Source organism: Urocampus carinirostris, chromosome 3 (genome assembly GCF_059441175.1).
Source record: "Urocampus carinirostris isolate Australia breed hairy pipefish chromosome 3, RoL_Ucar_1.0, whole genome shotgun sequence".
NCBI classification, from domain to species: domain Eukaryota; kingdom Metazoa; phylum Chordata; class Actinopteri; order Syngnathiformes; family Syngnathidae; genus Urocampus; species Urocampus carinirostris.
In genome coordinates this window covers 65,325,495-65,347,819 of record NC_142351.1, presented here as the reverse complement: position 1 = coordinate 65,347,819, position 22,325 = coordinate 65,325,495, and the positions used below count along the sequence as shown (strand labels likewise).

The following is a 22,325-nucleotide window of genomic DNA, read 5'->3' as shown; positions in this document are numbered from 1 at the left end:
TGTGTTGCCCTATCCAGTGAGACACGTATGAAAAGTGATCAAACTGAGCTTGCAAGGAAGCTAAATTTGATGTTGACATTGCATGTTAGCATTTAACTAGCAAAGTTAATCTTAATACTAAATCCTATGCTTCAATGACTTTGATTTTTTTATTGGTTGACATTAAATCTTTCAATATGTAAATCATTAGTAAATTTAGGAGCTCGGTTTTGTTGAGACCAAACGCAAGAATAAACATGACTAAGCTAACAGGTTTGAGGAATTTACAAGTACGCAAACTGATATTTTTGGGGTGGTCTTCCTTTCCTCCAAGATTTCTAAATTGAAACTCTTCATATGGTCATGACGGACATTGGAGGGTTGAATTTTTTTTTGCCGTCGGGCAATCGTGAGCCTTGAACCAGCAGCTCCTGGATGGTGTTCCAGTTGTCCAGAATGCGACGGTTCCTCTTTCTGCTCATCTTCTTCTGGCTCAGGGATCCTACTGAAGGCTCCGTCACTTCTGATGATCCGGCATCCTTCCTGAAGAAAACCAGAAGATTTGAGACTTGAAATTAAGTACAGTAAACTTGTTAAGGTTGTGGGGTGTGACGGACCCATGTGGGGGAGGCAGGAACTGGAGACAGGGGCTCTCAAGACAAAGACAGTATTTATGAACAAAACCAAGACAAAGTAACAAACAAGTGGTCATAGGTCAAGGTAAGATTGGGCATAAAAAAATCCAGGCCGACCCAACCTGCCCCGCCCCGCGGGTATAAAAGCCAGAACCCGACAGATTAACTTGATTTGAGGGACCAAGCCCAGAGTAAATCCAAAGCTTTACTTCAGTAGCGTGTATACTTAGAAAAAGGAAAAATATTACTCAAGGAGAAGTAAAAAAAACTGTCATCTTAATAATTACTTAGTAAAAGTAAATGCATGCTGTGCAGATCCTCTGACAAGAAAAAAAGAAGAAGACAAAAACCCAGAGAGAAGAGAGAAGAGAGAAGCCTGGCCTGGCCTGGCCCTGCTTGGCCCACTCCGACTTAATGATTGACATTTTAAGCCTGAAATACGGTCTGGGTTTGGATCTGGGTTTGGGCCCGGGCCAAAGATCTTACCTCTATCACAAAGTCGCAAATAAACCAGAAACAAAACAACAAATAAACCTGACATGGAAATGAAAATGACAATAAAAAACAGGATGACGAATTGATAACTGACACAATGACCTGACAATGTGTAATTTTCAAAATGTCCAGGTGTGTGCTAATTGAGCACACCTGTGCTCAGTTCAAACACCGGTTAGGGCACTGCGTTGTAGGAGGTATGTCAGACGTGATACGGCGTTCCCGCCTTAAGATATTTACAGTGTGGAATAGAAAGTTTCTTTGACCCATCTGTACTGCATTTTCCAAAGTATACGGCATCAACAACAAATTATTTTGTGAGGCCTAAAACCTAAATCCTGGTCTCCTATTGTTTTGCGTCACAACATTATTTAAATGCTGGTATAATATTAGCTGAAATACTTTCTCCTCCGTGGAACTCCCTAAATCTATGCTTAAAACAGTTATATTTTATAGTTTATGAATACCTATATTTCACGTTGACGATGTATGTGTATTGTTTTTTAATGCTACATCCATTGCAGGTCACCCTTTTTATTTTATTTTTCATTTTATATCATACTTGTGGTGGGCAGCACGGCGGAGCAGTGGTTAGCGCGTGTGAGGCACAGTTCTAAGGTCTTGGGAACCTCCTGCGTGGGTTCAAATCCAGCTACCGGACTTACTGTGTGGAGTTTGTATGTTCTCCCCGTGCTTGCGTGGGTTTCCTCCGGGCACTTCAGTTTCCTCACACATTCCAAAGACATGCATTTCAGGTTGATTGGCCGGTCCAAATTCTCCCTAGGTGTGAATGAGCGAGCGAGTTGTCTGTCCTTGTGTGCCCTGCGATTGGCTGGCAACCAGTTCAGGGTGTCCCCTGCCTACTGCCTGATGATTGCTGGGATGGGCTCCAGCACCCCTGCGACCCAACTGAGGATAAGCGGTGCAGCTGAGGAGATGAGATGAGTTATACTTGTGGTTCCCTGTGTGGACTAGTGTGAGACAGGGCTGTGTGATGCCACCATGGCTGTTTAATATGTACATGGATGGTGTGGTGAGAGGTGTGGCACAGGTGTCGAGATGATGGATAACAGTGGAACGGTGTGGCAGGTAAGTCAGTTGTTGTTTACAGATGACACAGCGCTTGTGGCTGATTCTGAGGAAACATTGAGAAGGTTGGTTGGTAACGGAGATTGGAAGAATGTGTGATAGGCGTAAGTTTTGTCGTGAATGTTGGGAAGAGTAAGGTGATGAAGTGTTCACGTGATGGAGTGGACATGGTGTTAGAAATAAGGTTGCATGGACAGGTGCTGGAAGAAGTTGAAAGCTTTAGGTACTTGGGTTGTGATGCGGCTGCAGTTGGTGGAATGGAGTGCGAGGTGTTGCACAGAGTGAATCAAGGAAGCAAGGTTTCTGGGTGCTCTGAGGATAGTGATGAGCAACAAGAGTATGAGTATGGATGTTTAGAAAGCACTGTATGAGAGTGTGATTGTGCTGACTGTGTTGTATGGTGCAGAGACTTGGAGCCTGAACTCAGATTTGAGAAGGAAATAAAATGTTTTTGAGATGAAGTGTTTTTTGACTATGTTAGGAGTGACAAGATTAGATAGAGTGAGGAATGAAATTGTGAGAGACAGAACTGGAGTCGTAGTGTAACTGAGAAAGTATGTGGATAAGAGAGTACACGGTTGTTTTGGATACATAGAGAGGATGGATGAGGAGCGAATGTTAAAGAGGATCTACGGAGCAGAAGTAAATGGAAGGAGACAAAGGCTGGGATTGACGTGGATAGAAGGTGTTATGAGTGCACTGGAGGAAAAAAGTCTAAATGTAGTGGAAGCTAGAGCTCTTGATGGTGATAGGAATGAGTTGAGAGGTGTTATGAAAGGATAGTGGGATGGCCAGGGTATCTGGATGATTTGGGAGGGGTAAACCAGTGAAAAGCTTGTTTGGGTGTTTGGACATTTGGGTTGGCCATGGTCCCAAAATTTTTGCATGTGTTTTTTGCTACTTTTCCCTTTTTTATTTTCTTTGTTTTTGTATGTGTTTGTCTTGCTGTCGGTCACCCCTCTCGAAGGATATGATCAAGGTAGATAGATAGATAGATATTATACTTTCATTATTTTATGTTTTATTTTTATTTTTAATGTTTGTTAATGCAACATCCATTGCTGCCTGATAATCCTGGGAGGGGGCTCACCTTAAGGTTTTTTCATTTTCCTCATGCTGAAGTTGTTGCGTTTTTCCTTGCCCTCAAGTAGGTTGTTGTTGTCATTTATTTATTCTGAATATGGCAGTGCAAGGCTTCCTGATCATTGTCACAAAAAATCTTGGTAAATAAAAAATGGAAAAATGGAAAAAAGAAAAATGAGGAAGCTACATTAACCACAAAATGAAGTAATATAAAACAAAAGACATATTAAGAAAGGAGTGAGAAGAAGCATAGCTTATTAGCTCTCGCCCCTTTACAAAAACAAAACAAATATATACGCACATGTATACCCCGACATACATGCATAGAAACGTATACAATCCTACATGTATAAAAACTCATACAATCCCATATGTATATTTCACATGGATAAATACTAATGTGCATACATATTCACATATACACATTTTTAAATATACACATTGTCATGTACCAGAACAGACTCTCGGATCCAATAGCGTTAGTTTCAGAAGACTTTTTATTTGAAAGAGTTGTTGGAGCTGGCTTGGGACGTCGGCGCTTGTTGGTCGTCAGCCTCTTCGGGCGGAATGGCAGCTCCGTGACGGGTGGACGGACGGTACAGCTGAGCAGGTAAGTCGATGGCCGAGGCGGGAGAGTAGGTCGCAAAACGTGGAACGGAAACAGGTCAAAAAATGGAAGGCAGGCATGAATCAGGCAAGAGGAGTCGTGGGTAGCTTGTAGTCTGGAGAAACACTCAGGGATACAAAGAGTATACCCGGACCATCCTCTCTGGACGCAGACCGCTTAAGTGGAGAACGTCACCCAATCAGGAAGTGTGCTCCAGCGCGCCAAACGGATTGCCCCAGGTGACTTCACTTGGGCAATCACGACACACATAGCCACATTTTATATATATTATATGTAATTTTATATATATATATATATATATATATATATATATATATATATATATATATATATATATATATATATATATACTATATACATACTTATATATAATTTATTGCCTGTATCAATGTCTTGTCCTATGTCAGATGTGCTGTTTTCGTTGTTGTCAAAATTTGTCAATTCTAGTTGTTCATGTTCCTTTATCCACTGTGTACATTGTCACTGATTATAGGTGATCATAGGTTGAGTTTTATCCCTGATCCTTATGTGTTCATTATGTTCATGTTCGGGTTCGTGCTGTTACCTCCAATCTGTTACAACTCCACCCTCGTTTATTGTGAATTAATGATGATGATGATTATTCCAACTTATCCATTTCCTCTAAGTTGATCACCATAAGTACCCTGGCCTCTTCAGGTGTTCCATTGAGCTTGATGAATATCTTGCAGTTTCTGGTCCATGTACTCTGTATTTTTTTCATCCTACGCAAATATCGTGCTTTTCTTGTGATGTCTGCATTGGCCTTTGTGAGATGTTCATTTATGTGAACATTTGTGCCTTTGAGCAGTCTGCCCTGTTCAGGGTGTGCAACCTTGTGCTTCCTGTTCACAAATCTTCGAATAAATGCTGGCTTGTCGGTGCTGTTTCTCTTGGGTGGCGGGTGACAATCCTTGACTTGGTTGGGGTCCATAGCAATCCCTTTAGACGGCAGGAATGCAGTCACCTGTTGCTCAGTTGACATTACATCCAACGCGAAGCCCGGTTCCCCATTGCTGCCTGCCGTCACCGCCCCCGCATAATGGCTATTCCTGTTATCACAACATCATTCATTCTTGTATAAGATCCACGATTCGACTTTCAAAGATTGCAAGCCGTTTGTCCTTTTCTGCATTTTGCATGCAAAGAACTTTCACCTTGTCTACAATATGTTTTTCTGCTGCACCCTCAATACAGAAACATCTCCTGAGAGGTATTGAAGTGATTTTTGATGTCATCCATCTCCTCGTAGGACACAGTCAGGGGTTTTTTTTGGCCCCTTATCCGTCTTTTATAATTTGCGGAAAACTGACAACTCAATCAGATGTTTCCTGGCAGCTAATAAACTTGCCAGTACTCTCCTAAACGTTAGCTCTTGGCTGCGTTGTACACACGTTTCTTTGCAGTGTGCAAGGCGATGTCTCCCTTGGCTTTCAAGACTTGGGCAGGGTTGCAATTTGATAAAGTGAGCGCCACGATAAATTAGCACACAATTCCTGCATGCGTCCGCGAGAGTGTGTTTTAGATCAGATGGTGGAATAATAATCTGTAGTTTGCAATAGTCTGTGCAGCCTTTTGACACTCTTTGTGATCAAGGGCTATACAAACAAACATGACTTGACTTGCCCTTTGCGTACATCGCAATGATGTACAGAATACTCTGCCATTGGAAAACTTTAAGAAGTAGTTCAACTCCAGCCTCTGATTGCACATATTTTCTGATCACACTAAATTCAACCAACAAGTGAAGTACAAGAGAAGAAATTCACTGTTCTTCAACAGTTCCAAATGTTGCAGCGATGCTAACGGGAGCAGTAAAAAAAAAAAAAACATGTGACAATTATCAGTAAATACGAAGTGGGCACACAAAGCAATACCATTGCTAAGTTGCATGTCCATAATCAATCAATGACTTAGGCTATTATCAAAAATAAGGAGGCGATTAAATATTCTAAGGGCATGACAATCCTTGCAAATATTTTTAAATGATTTGCCTTCACCTACTCCACACGACCAACTCAGGTCACGTCACACCAAGGGCAAAAGAAATAAAACAAGTATATTACGCATAAGTAGTACATACTAGAGACTTTGGTTATTTTCATCTTTTATCTTGGGTACAGCTAGGTTTACAGCTATGAACTCTAGGTTTCTGAGGTTTCCTACCCCGCTATAAATCAATTGAATTGTCATATCAAGTGGTCACTGTATTTGTTGGCGGTTCTTTTGCATATTTCTACCTGTTGCCCTTCAGGTATTCCAGGCGGCTCTGAATCATGAACTCTCGTCTTTGTCTGTATTCACGGGCCCTCAGCAGCTGCTGCTTCCTCTCCTCCTTGCTCCAGTAGCGGCCCTGTTAAGTGTGGAATTGCTTAAAGTCACAAAATGTGATGTCTTACTAAGTAAAAACAATATACAGTGGAATCTCGGTTCTCGACCATAATCCGTTCCAGAACCCTGTTCGAAAACCGATTTGGTCGATCACCGAAAATCGTTTTTGCCATTAGAAGTAATGTAAAATCATTTTAATCCGTTCCAACACCCTGAACGCTTACCATGCACGTAAACATGAAGCTAACCCAGGCTAATTGTACGTTCGCGTTAGCGTAATCTTCCGTACGAAAGATTACGCTAACATGAACGTGTACAACTAAAAAAATCAGGTCGTTTACACGTCATTTAGCACCCGGGTCTCCACAAAAAGTGGTGAGCGGTTAAAGGATAAAGAAAAGAATTATGAATAGGATTTCTTACCTTTGTGGTGCTCATCAGAAGCCATACTGTATGTATAGCAAGATGGGAAACTCGCACACCTTCTTCATATTTTGCCATTATTTCTTTCTTAAATTCCATAGTTGTACGCACTACCCTTCTTTTTTCACCTGTAGCAACTTTTCTGCTTGCACCGACCTTTTTCGGAGGCATAATTAGGGGCTAAAACACTCCGTTCACCGATATCTAAAGCGAAAGCAAAAAGAAGTGTGCGCGCACGTCATAACAGTTTTTCACGAGGGGTGGGGGCATTCTACACCCGTACACCGCTCAGCTTCGCCCCTAGCGTACCGGCATTCGAACTCCGATTTTTTGAACGGAAAGCGAAGCAAGAAATTCTCGAAATCTTTGGTCGAGAACCGATTGGTTCGAACTGAGAGGCATTCGAAAACCGAGGTTCCACTGTACAGTGCATTGCCAAAGTACATTCCCCCTCCCAAATAACTTTTTAATATAGTGCCATATATCAGGCTTCAACATTTTACATAAAAATAAACTCAAAATATTTTCTAAGAATCAACAACAATAAACCACAACTATTTAACCATATTTATTGTGCTAAAAAATAAATAATAAAAGATAGGTGTTGCAAAAATATTGGCTACGGTTGAGGTAAAACTTGATACAAGCTCCTTTTGCTTAGATCACAGTCTTTTTGGGTATGTGGGGTGAACCACCACCTCATTCTCAGGTCTCTTGCAGATTCCAAAAGATTTGCTCCCGGAATCGCCCTCTATTTGGCTCTAGCCATCTTCCCATCGACTCTAACAATCTTTTCAGTCCCTATTGAAGTAAAGCAACCCCAGAACATGATGCTGCCCCCACCATGTTTGAGATTGGGGATGGCGTTTCCAGCCCAAATAGTTCAATTTCGCTCTCATCTGACCAGAGCACCTTGTTCAAAATGTTATTTGTGTCTCCCATGTGGTTTCACGGGACTTTTAATGGTATTCTTTCATAAAGGGCTTTCTTATTGCCACTCTTCCCAAAAGGGCAGATTTATGAAGAGCATGGCTAATAGTTGTCTTATATACAGATTGTCCCCGCTCAGCTGTGTATGCCTGCAGGTCATCCAAAGTGATCATCATTTTCTTTGTTGCTTCTCTGGTAAGTTTTTTCCTTGTTCGGACCAAAGTTTAGTGTGACGGCCACGTGTTGGTAGTTTAGCAGTGGTTTTATGCCCCCCTACATTTTGATATAATGGCTTGCACAGGGCTCCAAAAGATGTGTAAATGTTGCAAAATCCCATTCTTGCTTTGAAGTTTTCCGCAACTTTATCCCGGACCTGCTTGGTGTGTTCTAATGTGTTCTTAATGCTGTGATAATGCCTCATAACACTGTCTGTTTTAACTAAGAGTAGATGACACACCGGTGTCCTTGTGAGTCATTTAGGTCAACATAGGATTATTCAGAAGTCATCAAGGAACTTCTGGGGTCAGTTAGCTTAGCTGTGGTAAGACGGGGCCAATATTTTTGCAACACCTACTATTCAGATTTTTTGTTGTTGCAAATATAAAATAAAATGTTCAAATAATTTGGCACCATTTCAGGATATTGTTTCACATGTTGTTGATTGTTAGAAAAATGTTTTGCTTTAAATTTAAAGCCTGAAATGTGGAGTGGAATCACAAGGGAAACTCAAATTTCTTATATAGTTTGTACCTGTTTAATCTCACTGATTAGCTCTCGCTTTTAAGATGCGGTCTCTAACCGGACGCTTGGCAACATAGCGAGTGCCATCGCTTCGGATTTTCACCTAAACAGCAAGTCAGGGGTCACCAACGTGGTGCCCGCGAGCACCAAGTAGTCCTCTGAGATCACCTGGGTTGCCCGCGGACTGGCTCTGAAAATAGCTCATCAATGATGGGTTATTGATTTTCAAGAAAACTGGCTAGGGAAATCAGTGGCAAGATGAGTGTCTTTAAAGGGACAGTGTGAATTAAATGACCACTAGATGTTGCGGTTTTGTGTCATGCGACTGGAAACCGGTGCTAATTAACACGAGGGAGAATACAAACTACGGAGACATAAAGTGACCAAAATTGTTAGGGTCTGGCGCACCTTTGTCCACCAGAGGGTGCCTAATCCGTTTGTAATTGAGACAGGTGCGTCCAATCACCCCACACCTTATTAGCCTTACTCTTCATAAGAACATTTTAGACAGAAACCAGGGTCGGTGATTTTCATTTTCCACTTTTATTTTGCACCTTTGTTTTCTATCATCACCTTTTCCCAATCCATCCTGATTTGTGAGTTTTTTTTGGTTTGTTTCTGACAGTTTCTTTGTTGTTTTTGAACAATTGTATGTTACTTTGGTGATGATTTAGTTATTAAAAGCCATCTGTTTTTGAGCACCTTGCCTTTTCCTGCTTCCTGATTTCGGGCCCATCGGAAATTATTATTAAACAATAATAGTACAAAAAAGCTTTGTTTCGAATACTAAGAATAAATACATGAACTATCATACAGATGTATTTTTTTATAGAAAAGAATCATAGTTCGAGAAATGTGTATTTCTTTTACACAGTGGAATCCCCACTTAGGTCACCACCATGTTTGTCTGGCAACCTGCCGCCAAGCTGTTTTTGTGGCACTGGACCTTGCTTGCACCATACATGGTCAAATTTTATACAGTTTAAATACATGATCAATTCTTCCATAATTATTCTTAATTAAACTAGCCCATCATTTATATTTGTAAATCACTCAGTGCCCTTATACAAGGTGGATGATTTGGTGGTTGAGCTATTTTAACACTACCTTCTGGTAATGACATGATGATAACATAGTAACGACATAGTAATAACAAAATAAGTTGTCATTTGAGAAATATCAAACCGGTGACCCTTTGTACGAATCAGAAATAAAGTATCTCTGGGATTCAAAAAGGTTGGTGATACCTGGTCTTAAAGGCATTCTGAAAAGTAATTTGCACCCTACCTTCCATTCCATGGGATGTCCAGTAGCGTTTGCTGACGAGGGTGCCGGTAGAGCTAGACGCAAGCATAAGGCTGCCTGTGCAGCTTCCAGACCACAGGGGGCGCTGCACACACTCTGGTGACAAGTTGACCAGCCGTTTTCCATTCCTGAATAACTTTTTTCAGCCATCTTTTGATCCATTGGCTCCAGAGGTGCATTGGATGGCAGCGCCATGCAGCTGTGGTAGCGCTCCATTGCCTTGACTCGATTTTGGCGCCGCTGAGCCAGGAACGGGCTGGACTCGGCACTACCTCCTCTCGGACTGGCATGGGTGATGCCTACATCAAAATGTACATGAGACTTCAAGATAAGGGTCAGTTAGGTTGGTGCGAATATTTGGACTTGGATTTTAAGGGTCAAAATTGTGTTGGAGGTTCAGAACTGTTTTAGGCTTGATGTTAGTGTTCTAAGGATGTGTAACTTCTGATTTCTGAACTTTAGTTCAGAATTGGTGGCAAAGTTACAAGCTATCTATATTTTGACCAGACTTTAAGGCTGAAATCTGGCTTTTAGAGTTAGACATGCCTACAAGGTTGACATAAAGAATCAAACTCAACCTTCTTAAGCTCAAGGTAGCTTCAGCTTCAGACGGGCACTGAAAAAGCTGTGGTCAATCATGGACAATTCATCGCATCCACTACACAGCATCATCTCCAAACGGATCATATATGGCTCTTTTCATGAGTACGTATGGCTCCGAAATAAAATGTAACTATTGCACATTTCTCTGTGGCGTTGCAAAGTCAAGTGATTTTATCCCAATTTTGGTCCATGTAAAGCCGAAGCAACTTGAAATAATGACAATAATGTCAGTTTTGTTTAGGTAAGGCTCGTGTTATTCAAAATGAGTAAATCATTTGACCTACAAGTATTTAAAAAAAAAAATCATGTTATATATATGTTCATGTATTTTGCATTGTTAGTTTAATCAATATTATTGTGATTTAATGAATATGTTTTTTTTAAGTCAAGTCACATTTATTTGTATAGCCCTTAATCACAAAAATGTCTCAAAGGACTGCACAGGATTACAGCAAGGTTGCGCTAAATAATCCACACTGTCCATTTAAAGTAATGTTCCAGCTTCATATTCACTCCTAATAAAATTAATCTTTTACCGTATAATGATAACTTCAAATATATTTCTCTAGTGATAATATTTGCTTTGTTTTTCACTGTAGGAGGCACTATATAATACACATTGTCCCCTTAAGGTTGAATGGCTTTTAGGTTCTTGACTGATTTCAAGTTTGGAAATGGGTTCCAGAAAGGCCCCAGATTTTGCGTTTACGCATGAATTTCATCTAATGTTCTTCTTTTAATGTGCTGAGATTGTTGATGAAATTGCTTGGGTCTGGCGGACCTTTGTCCACCAGAAGGCGCCTTGTGGGCTTGTAACTGGGACAGGTGTATCCAATCACCCGACACCTGTCGATAATTAGCTCGATACTTTATCAGGACATTTTGGGCAGCAACTAGGGTCGGGCGTTTTCATTATCCACTTTTATTTTCCACCTTTGGTTTCCACATTATCCTTTCGTGTCCATCCTGCTTTATGATGTTTGGATTTTGTTTCTCATTCTGAGAGTTTTATTGTTGTTTTTCACTGTTTGTTACTTTGCCGATGATTTTGTTTTCAAACGCCATCTGTTTTTAAACGTATTCCATTTCCTGTTGTCCATGTTTGGGTCCCCCGCAAAATCACATTATACATCACAAGATAACCCAGAGTGACTCAGTTAAAAATTTAGGTGTCATATTTGACCCCGATCTGTCCTTTTCAAACACGCGTGAAGAATATTACTAGAACAGCTTTCTTTCATCTTCACAACATTGCTAAAATTCGTCAAATGCTGTCTCAGTCGGATGCGGAGATTATAATTCACTTCCCGTCTCGATTACTGTAATGCACTACTCTCTGGTCTCCCGAAGTCCAAAATCAAGAGCCTTCAGCTGGTACAAAATGCTGCAGCGAGGCTTTTAACTAAGTCAAGTAAGTTTGATCACATTACCCCGATTTTAGCCAACCTGTATTGGCTCCCTGTTAGCTTAAGATGTGATTTTAAGGTTTTCTTGGTATTATACAAAATCATGCATGGACTTGCTCCCTCATATCTTTCAGATTTAATTACCCCCTATATTCCTGTCAGGAGCCTTTGCTCTGAAAACGTTGGTCTACTCGTGATCCCAAGAGCCAAGAAGAGATCCGCAGGTTCGAGAGTGTTCTCCATCTGGGCCCCGGTGCTGTGGAATGCTCTTCCCCCTGAGATTCGATCTGCAACCTCGGTGAAAATGTTTCAATCTAAGCTTAAAACACACTTCTACTCTATTGCATATAAATAACCTGCATTTTTTGTTGACAATATCTCTGTATTATTTGTTATTGCAACATCCATTGCAGCCTGGTCATCCTGGAAGGGGGATTACCACATGTGCGGTCCCTTCTCAAGGTTTCTTCATTTTCCTCATGTTGAGGTTTTTGAGTTTTCCTTGCCCTCATGTGGGTTTTTAGACCAGGGGATGGTTTAATAAGTCTGTAATAATAGTCTGTGGTTTGCAATAACCTGTGCAGCCCTTTGAGACTCTTTGTGATTAAGGGTTATACAATAAAAATGACTTGACTTGACGTGTTCTGATGAGTTCATTTTCTGCTAGTCTGAGTAAGTATACATTTTAAGTCACTATGTGGAAGTTTTGTTACCTGTTCTGGAACCACACGCTCCGTCGTTCCTGCTTCGTCTAGATGGAGATCCTAACTCTCTGTTAAGCGATCGAAGAAAGAAAAAACATGAATGTTAAATGTTAGCTTTGAGGACTCAGAAGTATTCATTAGATTATACAGTATTTGAATCCAGCATTTAAAAAAAAAACTTTTTGTCTGTGGCTTGAATAATTTGAAGTACAGTAGACCCCCAGGATAAGGCTACTCGCCTTTCAACGTCTTCCCTTTATGGTGTGAACAATGACGTTTCTTTGGCCCCTTGGTACGACATTTTCCCCACTCCACGTCATCAACAGACGTCAGAAAAAAAATTGCGCATAGTAGTAATCATATCCATCCATCCATTATCTGCACCGCTTATCCTTAGTAGGGCCGTGGGGGTGCTGGAGTCCATTCCAGCTATTTTCAGACAGGGGACACCCTGAACTGGTTGCCAGCCAGTTGCAGGGCACAAGGAGACAGACAAGTCACTCGGTCATTTACACCTATGGACAATTTGGACCGGCCAATTAACCTGACATGCATGTTTTTAGAATGTGGGATGAAACCCGGAGGAAACCCAGGCAAGCACTGGGAGAACATGCAAACTCCAAATAGGAATGTTTGATCCCATGACCTAAAAACTGTGCCACGCACACACTAACCACGGCTCCACAATAATCAGAAACCTTTAAAATTTCAAACTTTTCGGTGTTCGTGGGTATCACGGGCTACTCCGCTAAGATGGCTGTCTGCTATTGGTCGATGTGATATAAAACGCTGGTATGCTTGCTATTGGTTCGCGTCATGGCATCATGAAAATGCAGATACAATATTGGCTGCATTACATCCCACGATGCCTTTCTCTCTCTTTATTCAGTTCAGAATCTTCGTAATTTGTAAGTGTGATACAATACTTTATTTTTTGTACTGTACCTGTCCACTGTGAGTCCAAGATTTGAAGTGATGCTCAAGAGAGATGCAAAACACACAATAACCATAGAAACTATATAAAGCTTGCAATTATCTGGAACTACCAAGAAGAAGTAAAAACAAAGAAAGCACATGGATCGCTACTGATGCTAAATTGCATTGCCCTGACCAATACACTATTGGTATTCTTATTAAAATTAAAGAGGCAATTACAGTTATTAAGTTCTCTATGAGCATGACAATCCTCGCAAATTACCGTAATTTCCGCACTACAAGGCGCACCTAAAAGTCTTAATTTTTTTCAAAAGCTGACCATGCGCCTTATAATACCTTATATATGGCTCAATATTAAATCGCAAGGTCTCGCAACTTACGCAACAGCCCCGATTTTCCCCCGAATGTGGAGTAGCCCACGGTGAATGCTGGGATTTATATACCGGTGTTTCATTGGCTAACCAATATGTCAATCATCATTTGAATCGATCGCTATTGGCTAAAGTTATTCGGAGCCTCGGATAGGCTAGAGGGCCGAAACAAACCCTGCAATTGGCCGAAAAAGATGTGTCAATCATTCGTTAAATCGATCGCTATTGGCTGAAGTTATTCGGAGCCTCGGATTGGCTAGAGGGCCAAAACAAACCCTGCAATTGGCCGAAAAAGATGTGTCAATCATTCGTTAAATCGATCGCTATTGGCCGAAGTTATTCGGAGCCTCGGATTGGCTAGAGGGCCAAAACAAACCCTGCAATCGGCCGAAAAAGATGTGTCAGTCATCCGTTAAATCGATCGCTATTGTCTGAAGTTATTCGGAGCCTCGGATTGGCTAGTGGGCCAAAACAAACCCTGCAATTGGCTGAAAAAGATGACTGAATAGCAAGCTTGCTAAACTACTCCATAAAGAAACATGTTTTATTAGTCTGTATTTGTAAATTTTACTCTCCTGGATTTACTACACTCACGGTTGTAAGAAGACCATGATTGCGTATCATTATTGAACGTGAGAACTTAGGTGAGCTATGCGGCTTCATATTTTCCCGGTATCTTGTTTTAGAATGATCTTGATGTTGCTGTGATGAGTGAATTAAACTCAATTCCAAGTGTTTATTGTCATATGCACAGTAAAGTTGCGAGCGGAAAAGAAAATAGAAACTAAGGAATGGTTGGCATTTCTTGAATCCCAAGACTTTAACCTTCCGAATGATATTCGGAACGATGCAGTTGAGTGACATCGTACGGACACCGCATCCGCACGTGTCTACGACACGTATTTGCTTCTTTGCAAGCTTTGGGAATGTTAAGGGGGTAATCAGTTTGACTGAATCATCTGACTGTTTTGTCGACGTTCCCATTGTAGCGCCTTATAATCCGGTGCGCCTTATCTATGGAAGATATAGGACCAAAAACTATTTTTTGGGGGTGCGCCCTATAACCCGATGCGCCTTATAGTGCGGAAAATACGGTAGTTTCATTTTAATCTACCATTGCCATCTTCTCGACCCTCTGCATCCAACCACTACTCTGCTTGACCAGCTCAATTAACACAATTTTTTTCTTATCATGTATGTTTCTTTGTACTTTTTTTAATCCAATACATGTATGCTACACATATGTAGTACTTACTATTATACTAATGTTTTTATCTGGGGTACCAAAGTAAACCTTTATCATAGTTTTCTACCCTTCGGCAAAAACACAATGACCATGGAAATGAGGATCGCAATAATCAAGAAATACGAAAAAGAAACAGGGGTGGTTACTTTCGCTAAGTTGCATGGCCACAACCAATTTACAATCGAGGCTCTTATTAAAAATAAGGATGTGATTAAATTAAGGAAATTTCCTCAGGTCATGTCAATCATCACAAGTACCGTATATAAGTCTCGTTTTTCATCCGCCACCACCTTCACCTTCACCCTCTGCATCCACCTGCTACTGCATTTGACCAGCTCAATTTGTGTCACACCAAAAGTAAATACAATAATAGTTTCCTTTGTTTTAATATGTACTTATAATGCTATTTAATCGTTTGCACCAGCGCCGGCCTAGGGCATAAGCGAGCTAAGCAGCTGCTTAGGGACCCACAACCACTAGGGGGCCCCCAAGAGTGGTTAACTTTTTGGGTTCCAACATTGTCCCCATTGTCACTTTGTGTGTACACAAAAAAAAATACTACACAATAACAACAAAACTAAATATCAAATACAATGCTTAAAAACTGGGACCTCATATACTGCTTTATTTTGCTTTCATTCTGAAAATAAAACAATGGTATAGAATTACTACAAAAATACTACACCAGTAATACTATATAACAAAATACTACAACAGAATTTTTTACTCCAAAGAATTACTACAAAAATTCTACTAAAATACCGCTTTGGAACTACATCAAATATACTTCTACTGAAATACTATCCATCCATCTATCCATTATCTGCACCGCTTATCCTCAGTAGGGTCGCGGGGGTGCTGGCGGCCATACCAGCTGTCGTCGGGCAGTGGGCAGGGGACACCCTGAACTGATTGCCAGCCAGTCGCAGGGCACACATAGACAGACAATTTACTTGCTCATTCCTACCTAGGGACAATTTGAACCGGACAATTAACTTGACATGCATGTTTTTGGAATGTGTGAGGAAACCGGAGAGCCTGGAGTAAACCCACGCAAGCACGTAGAGAACATGCAAAGGAGGTTTGATCTCATGTCCTCAGAACTGTGGCGCACATACGCTAACCACTGTGCTGCCGTGCTGCGACTGAAATACTAAAACAATATGAATACATAATACTATAATAAATAACTACTAGAGTAATATTACTATAAAAAAACTACTACAAGAGGTTTACAGCAGAAATACTGCAGATTACACCTATAGCGATACTACAAAAATTCTCCTATGGAAATATCACAAAAATACTACAAAAATAAGAATACAGTAACACTGTACTACAAAAATACTACAGAAATACTAGACATACAATCACCCCATACCTGTACCTAATTAGCCTGAGCCTTTGTTATTTTGGACCGCACCTAATGTTGGGTGGTTTTTCACTTTGCACCTTCGTTTTCCACCATCACCATTTTCCAGTTGCATCCTGATTTGTGAGATTTGTTTTTTTGTTTCTGACAGATTTATTGTTGTTTTCGACCGTTACTTTGTTGATGATTTTGTAATGAAAGGCCATCTTTTTTGAGCACCTTGTCTTTTCCTGATTACTGTCTTTGGGTCCACCACAAAGCCCAACAGTTCCAGGTGTTCTGAGCTAATTACCATAGGTTTCTGTCCCCCGCTGTACGGCACTTTAACTTTGCGATTCCCACCTCAGATCGGATTCATGGTTTATCCCTGGGGTCTATTGTAACAACAATGATGATCTTTAGACTTGAACCTGGAGGGAGAACTGTTGACCCTGTCGTCACCCTGAGCACTACAGCCGAGGCCTGAGTGGCCTCTCTTCCACAAAGGAAGCGGGGACGGGAAGGCTTGGTTTCCCCACAGGAGCGGAATTCCTGGCGTTCCAACCAATGGTGTGCTCTCGCCGCTGCTGTAGGCGCTGGTGCTAGCTTTGCCGTCGTGGGAACGCTCCGGGAGCTCGTTGATAGCCAACAAGTCGTGAACTTTGTTTTCGTCGTCTGTGTCATGTTTGGTCTCCTCCTCCATCACCCAAGCTTTCAGGTATCTCTCACGGAGCTGCTGCATCTTCTGCGCACGCAGGATGTCACGCCACTTGAACTCCAGGTGGCGCAATTCTTCTTCAATGAGCGCCATCTCGTGCTCGCATACGGACACGTAGCCGTTCACTTCCAATGAAGGAGACAGGGCCTCCACTAATTCTTCATTTTTCTTCTCTGAGCATCTGTTCCTGGGCTGCCTTTTGCAGTGGTACCTAATCTCCAAGAGCTCCTGGTACCGCTGGCACTCATCTTCCGTGAGGCCAGCCACAGTGGCCATCATCTTTACTGGACTCTTGTGGAGCTGAAACCGAGAGTGGAATCATGAGACCACAAGTGTTCCCACAAAGGCAAAAGAGCACTACAGTTACAGATGTCTTTATGTCGTTAAGTTATTCTATATTTGCTTTTCAACCCCATAAAACGGTACGAGGTATTTTTGCCTGAACGCACAGTAATAGTGAAGCAGTACTTGAAACATTTGGAATATCAGCATAGTTTTGGTCTCTTTCTAATGACAACAATTTGAAATTTTCTCCTCTTCAGTCAAAATCGGTTTGGGTACTACTGGCACTAATTTATGGACGTTTGAATACACAGAAAAAAAACAGATTTTGTGTCCGCCTATATATATATATGTCCCCTGCCCACTGCCCGATGATTGCTGGGATGGACTCCAGCACCCCCGCGACCCTACTGAGGATAAGCGGTACAGCTAATGAGATGAGAGATGAGATGAGATATATATACACCCTGAACTGGTTGCCAGCCAATCGCAGGGCACACGGGGACAGACAACTCACTCGCTCATTCACACCTAGGGACAATTTGGACCGGCCAATTCACCTGAAATGCATGTTTTTGGAATGTGAGAGGAAACCGGAGTGCCCGGAGGAAACCCACGCAAGCACGGGGAGAACATACAAACTCCGCACAGGAAGTCTGGAGCTGGATTTGAACCCACGCAGGAGGTTCCCATGACATGAACTGTGCCGCACATGCACTAACCACTGCGCCGCCGTGCTGCTCCCGAGATACATATAATATATATAATATATATAATATATATATATATATATATATATATATATATATATATATGTGTATGTATATATATATATATACTGGACTGTCTCAGAAAATTAGAATATTGTGATAAAGTTCTTTATTTTCTGTAATGCAATTAAAAAAACAAAAATGTCATACATTCTGGATTCATTACACATCAACTGAACTATTTCAAGCCTTTTATTATTTTAATATTGCTGAATTTGGCTTACAGCTTAAGAAAACTCAAAAATCCTATCTCAAAATATTAGAATATCATGAAAAAGTATACAAGTAGGCTATTCAACTAATCACCTGAATCATCTAATTAACTCGAAACACCTTGCGAGGGTTTCCTGAGCCTTAAAAACACTCAGCTTGGTTCAGTAAACTAAATCACTGCTGATCTGACTGCTGTCCAGAGGACCATCATTGATACCCTCCATCAGGAGGGTAAGACACAAAAAGAAATTTCTCAAAGAGCAGGCTGTTCACAGAGTGCAGTTTCAAAGCATATCCACAAAAAGTCTGTTGGAAGGGAAAAATGTGGCCGGAAACGCTGCACAACCAAGAGAGATGACCGCAGCCTTAACAAAATTGTGAAGAAGAGCCGCTTCCAGAATTTGAGGGAGCTTCAAAGACAGTGGGCTGAAGCTGGAGTCCAGGAATCAAAAGCCACAGTTCACAGACGTGTCCGGGAAATGGGCTACAATAGCCGTATTCCCATGGTCAAGCCACTTCTGAACTCAAGACAACGGAAGAAGCGTCTGACTTGGGCTATGGAGAAGAAGCACTGGACAGTTGCAGAGTGGTCCAAAGTCCTCTTTTCAGACGAAAGCAAGTTTTGCATTTCATTTGGAAGTCAAGGCGCCAGAGTCTGGAGAAAGGCTGGAGAAGAGCAAAATCCAAGTTGCTTGAAATCCAGTGTGAAGTTCCCACAGTCAGCAATGGTTTGGGGAGCCATGTCAGCTGCTGGTGTTGGTCCACTGTGTTTCATCAAGTCCAGAGTAAATGCAACTGTGTACCAAGAGATTTTAGAGCACTACATGCTTCCATCTGCTGAAAAGCTCTATGGAGATGAGTATTTCATTTTCCAGCATGATCTGGCACCTGCCCACAGTGCCAAAATCACCAGTAACTGGTGCACTGACCATGGCATCACTGTCCTTGATTGGCCTGCTAATTCCCATGACCTGAACCCCATCGAGAATTTGTGGGGTATAGTTCAGAAGAAGATGAAAGACACCAGACCTACAAATGCAAATCAGCTGAAGGCCGCTATCGAAGCATCCTGGGCATCAATAACACCTCAGCAATGCCACAGGCTGATTGCCTCCATGCCACGCCGGATTGATGCAGTAATCCGTGCAAAAGGATTCCCAACCAAGTACTGAGTGCATCAATGGACATTTTCAAATGTTTGATTTAGTTTTGCTGTTATAAAATTATTTTTTTTACTTGGTCTGAGGAAGTATTCTAATATTTTGAGATAGGATTTTTGAGTTTTTTTCAGCTGTAAGCCAAAATCAGCAATATTCAAATCATAAAAGGCTTGAAATAGTTCAGTTGATGTGTAATGAATCCAGAATGTATGACATTTTTGTTTTTTTAATTGCATTACAGAAAATAAAGAACTTTATCACAATATTCTAATTTTCCGAGACAGTCCAGTATATATATATATATATAGATGTATATATATATATATATATATATATATATATATATATATATATATATATATATATATATATATATATATATATATATATATATATAATATATATAATCTGCGTGGAAAATGAATTCATCAGGGAGGTGGGACTGAATAACAGCCCAGAGCCTTCTAGACCTCCACCTCACAAGTATGTCATTTGGGTGACCCTTATATTTGGCTGCTACTTTTCTGAAATGCTTCAATTGAAAAATGATCTTGGGCTCCAATTAACTATTTATTTATATTATCCATTGTTTAACTTAAATACTCGCCAGACTGAAAATATCATTTTCTCTTATCATGTTTGGTATCATTCGAGTCTGTGGAACCTCAGCATTCTAACCATGTATAAGATGCCCGCGAATGCTTTAAAGTGGTTCTGTACACAATGAATTTCACTCGGCTATTGCCACTTGCCCAAGTGTGGACAGAAGAAATGAGAACAGTAAGCGTATATTCATTGTGGTAAATGGGGACCCCAACCCTCCGTTATATGCAAACATTTGCAAAGTTGTGATTTCACCTTTTTTCTGCTTATATTGAGTATTATTTTGTACTTATTTAGAAGAATACTATGAAAAGTGCATCCCTAATAATATCGTCATGACTTGATGAGTAAAACCCGGATATAAATGACCTTGTGTTGGGCATGGTTCTGCATGGCTCCGCCTTTACTTCCATTGGCTGCAGTCGAAGGATCTGATAAGAGCTGGAGGTGTAAAAAGGGAGGCGGGGCATCTCCATGGATGTGTCCTGGACTGGGGCTCATCTTGGGGCTGGGTCCTACTCCAGGACTGGTACTTGGACTAAGCCTGTGAAATGAACCATTACTGCATTTTCTACATTATAAGGCGCACCCCCAAAAATTAACCTTTTGTGATATTTTTACATACATAAAGCGCACCGGCTTATAAGGCACATAGAATTAAAACCACAGTAAGGGTCAGGGTTGCACTTAAACTGAAAAAGTACCATATTTGAGCACTGATTGATCTGTCAAAATATATTGCTGATCAGAATTGACCACAGTTGCAAAAATAGGAAGTAACGGGAATCAATCCCGGATTGCAGCCGGAAGAACGCTGGAGACGTTTTAAGTTTTAGAGGTGTCGACCCATGTGGGGCGGCAGTAGCTCAGGAGGTAGAGCGCTCGTCGTGGGATCGAAGGGTCCCAGTTCGAATCCCGGCTTGTCCGTGTTACACGTCGAAGTGTCCTTGGGTAAGACACTGAACCCCTGAAATACAGTATCGTATCGCCAACTCCCAAAGTCTTTACTGAGTGCACGAGATTCTAAACTGAGTAAAGGGAAAGGCAATGTGGTAAGTAATGTGGTCGTCCTGAAAGATATAAATGGTCACAGGTATTTTACATTGTTTGTCACTTACAATGCTAAGTTGCAGATAAGAAAAACTCTTATACCAATTTTGAACACTTTCTGTTTTCTCAAACATTTGCCTCTGGTACCATGACTAAAAATGGTGTGATAATGAGACAAGACCTATTGCCTTACCTCTCAATCTCTACTGCATGTTTGTATTGGCCGAGTGGCTCCAAAATAGGACCCGCTCACCAGATTTGATCACCGTTATCATCATTGTCATGCATTTGTATGATAGTAAACTGCATTTTTTTACTTCTCATAAAATGTTTGGTCTGTTCTGCTCATGTCAATTCTGTTGCGGAGATGTTAACCTCGCCATGACCGTTAGGTGATAGCATATGACTTTAACATTTAGCAATGAGAAGAAGACTAACAAGAAAGTGCTGAATCTTTTGGAATTATTTGAAGGCACCAGAAATGGCAATGGCTGTGCATTTGGAGATTTGTACTGAAAAATATAACACGTTCACCCAAATAATATGCTACGTTTGTTTGTATGAAGAAAAATGCAATATCTGTCTGACTGAATTTAGTAATTTAGTTTGGCTTTCTGTTTATCTGCGTTGAACACCCCAAAAAATTAAACACGTCGCACAGGGGTGGGCAAACAACGGCTGGTGAAAACATGCATGTTAGGCTTTTCCAGTCGTCCCGAAAAACTAAAATGGTCAAGTAATATAAAATACATATGATGGTAATCAAAGGACCCGTTTAAAAAAAACAAAAAATACTAATACAGAAATAATTAAAAAAAATTAAAACAAATTTACTACAAAAATTGATATCAATTTGGGTGGTTGAAAATAGGGACCTAATTTATTATTTTACTTTCACATTTAAAAAAAAAAGAAAACTACTATATAAATACTACAAAATACTACTACAGAAATATTACCACGGAATTACGACAATAATATAAGTACAGGACTATCACAAAAATACTACAAAAATACTACTATGAAAATACTACAATAATACTACAGAACTACTACAGAAATAGTACAAAAATACTTGGATGGCAATCCCTCAAAAATACAACAAAAATTCCACTACAGTATTATTGTGATACAAAAAGACTACTACGTGTCATGGCCAGCATGGTCGCCGTGGCCCCGCCCCCTGTGCACCGGCTGTAGTAGATCATCTAATCTGCGTGTGTGCTTTTTAAGGGCGGGTTGTGGGTATTGCGGG

The 22,325-nt window shown here is 40.8% G+C and overlaps 1 protein-coding gene across 1 annotated transcript in view; it reads right to left on the bottom strand.

Annotated features, from left to right (window-relative positions):
* Positions 1-252: 252 nt before the first annotated feature.
* LOC148370496 (PDZ domain-containing protein 4-like) overlaps positions 253-22,325 on the bottom strand; it is a 60,355-nt gene continuing 38,282 nt past the window's right edge. Inside the window, exons 11-16 of the mRNA XM_088329847.1 lie at positions 20,401-20,564; positions 16,683-17,309; positions 9,640-9,956; positions 8,384-8,455; positions 6,168-6,280; positions 253-522 (exon numbers count right to left, since the gene is read on the bottom strand). Of these exons, the coding sequence (XP_088185973.1) occupies positions 333-522; positions 6,168-6,280; positions 8,384-8,455; positions 9,640-9,956; positions 16,683-17,309; positions 20,401-20,564 (1,483 nt within the window). The 3' untranslated portion in view covers positions 253-332. The remainder of the gene's footprint in view (positions 523-6,167; positions 6,281-8,383; positions 8,456-9,639; positions 9,957-16,682; positions 17,310-20,400; positions 20,565-22,325) is intronic.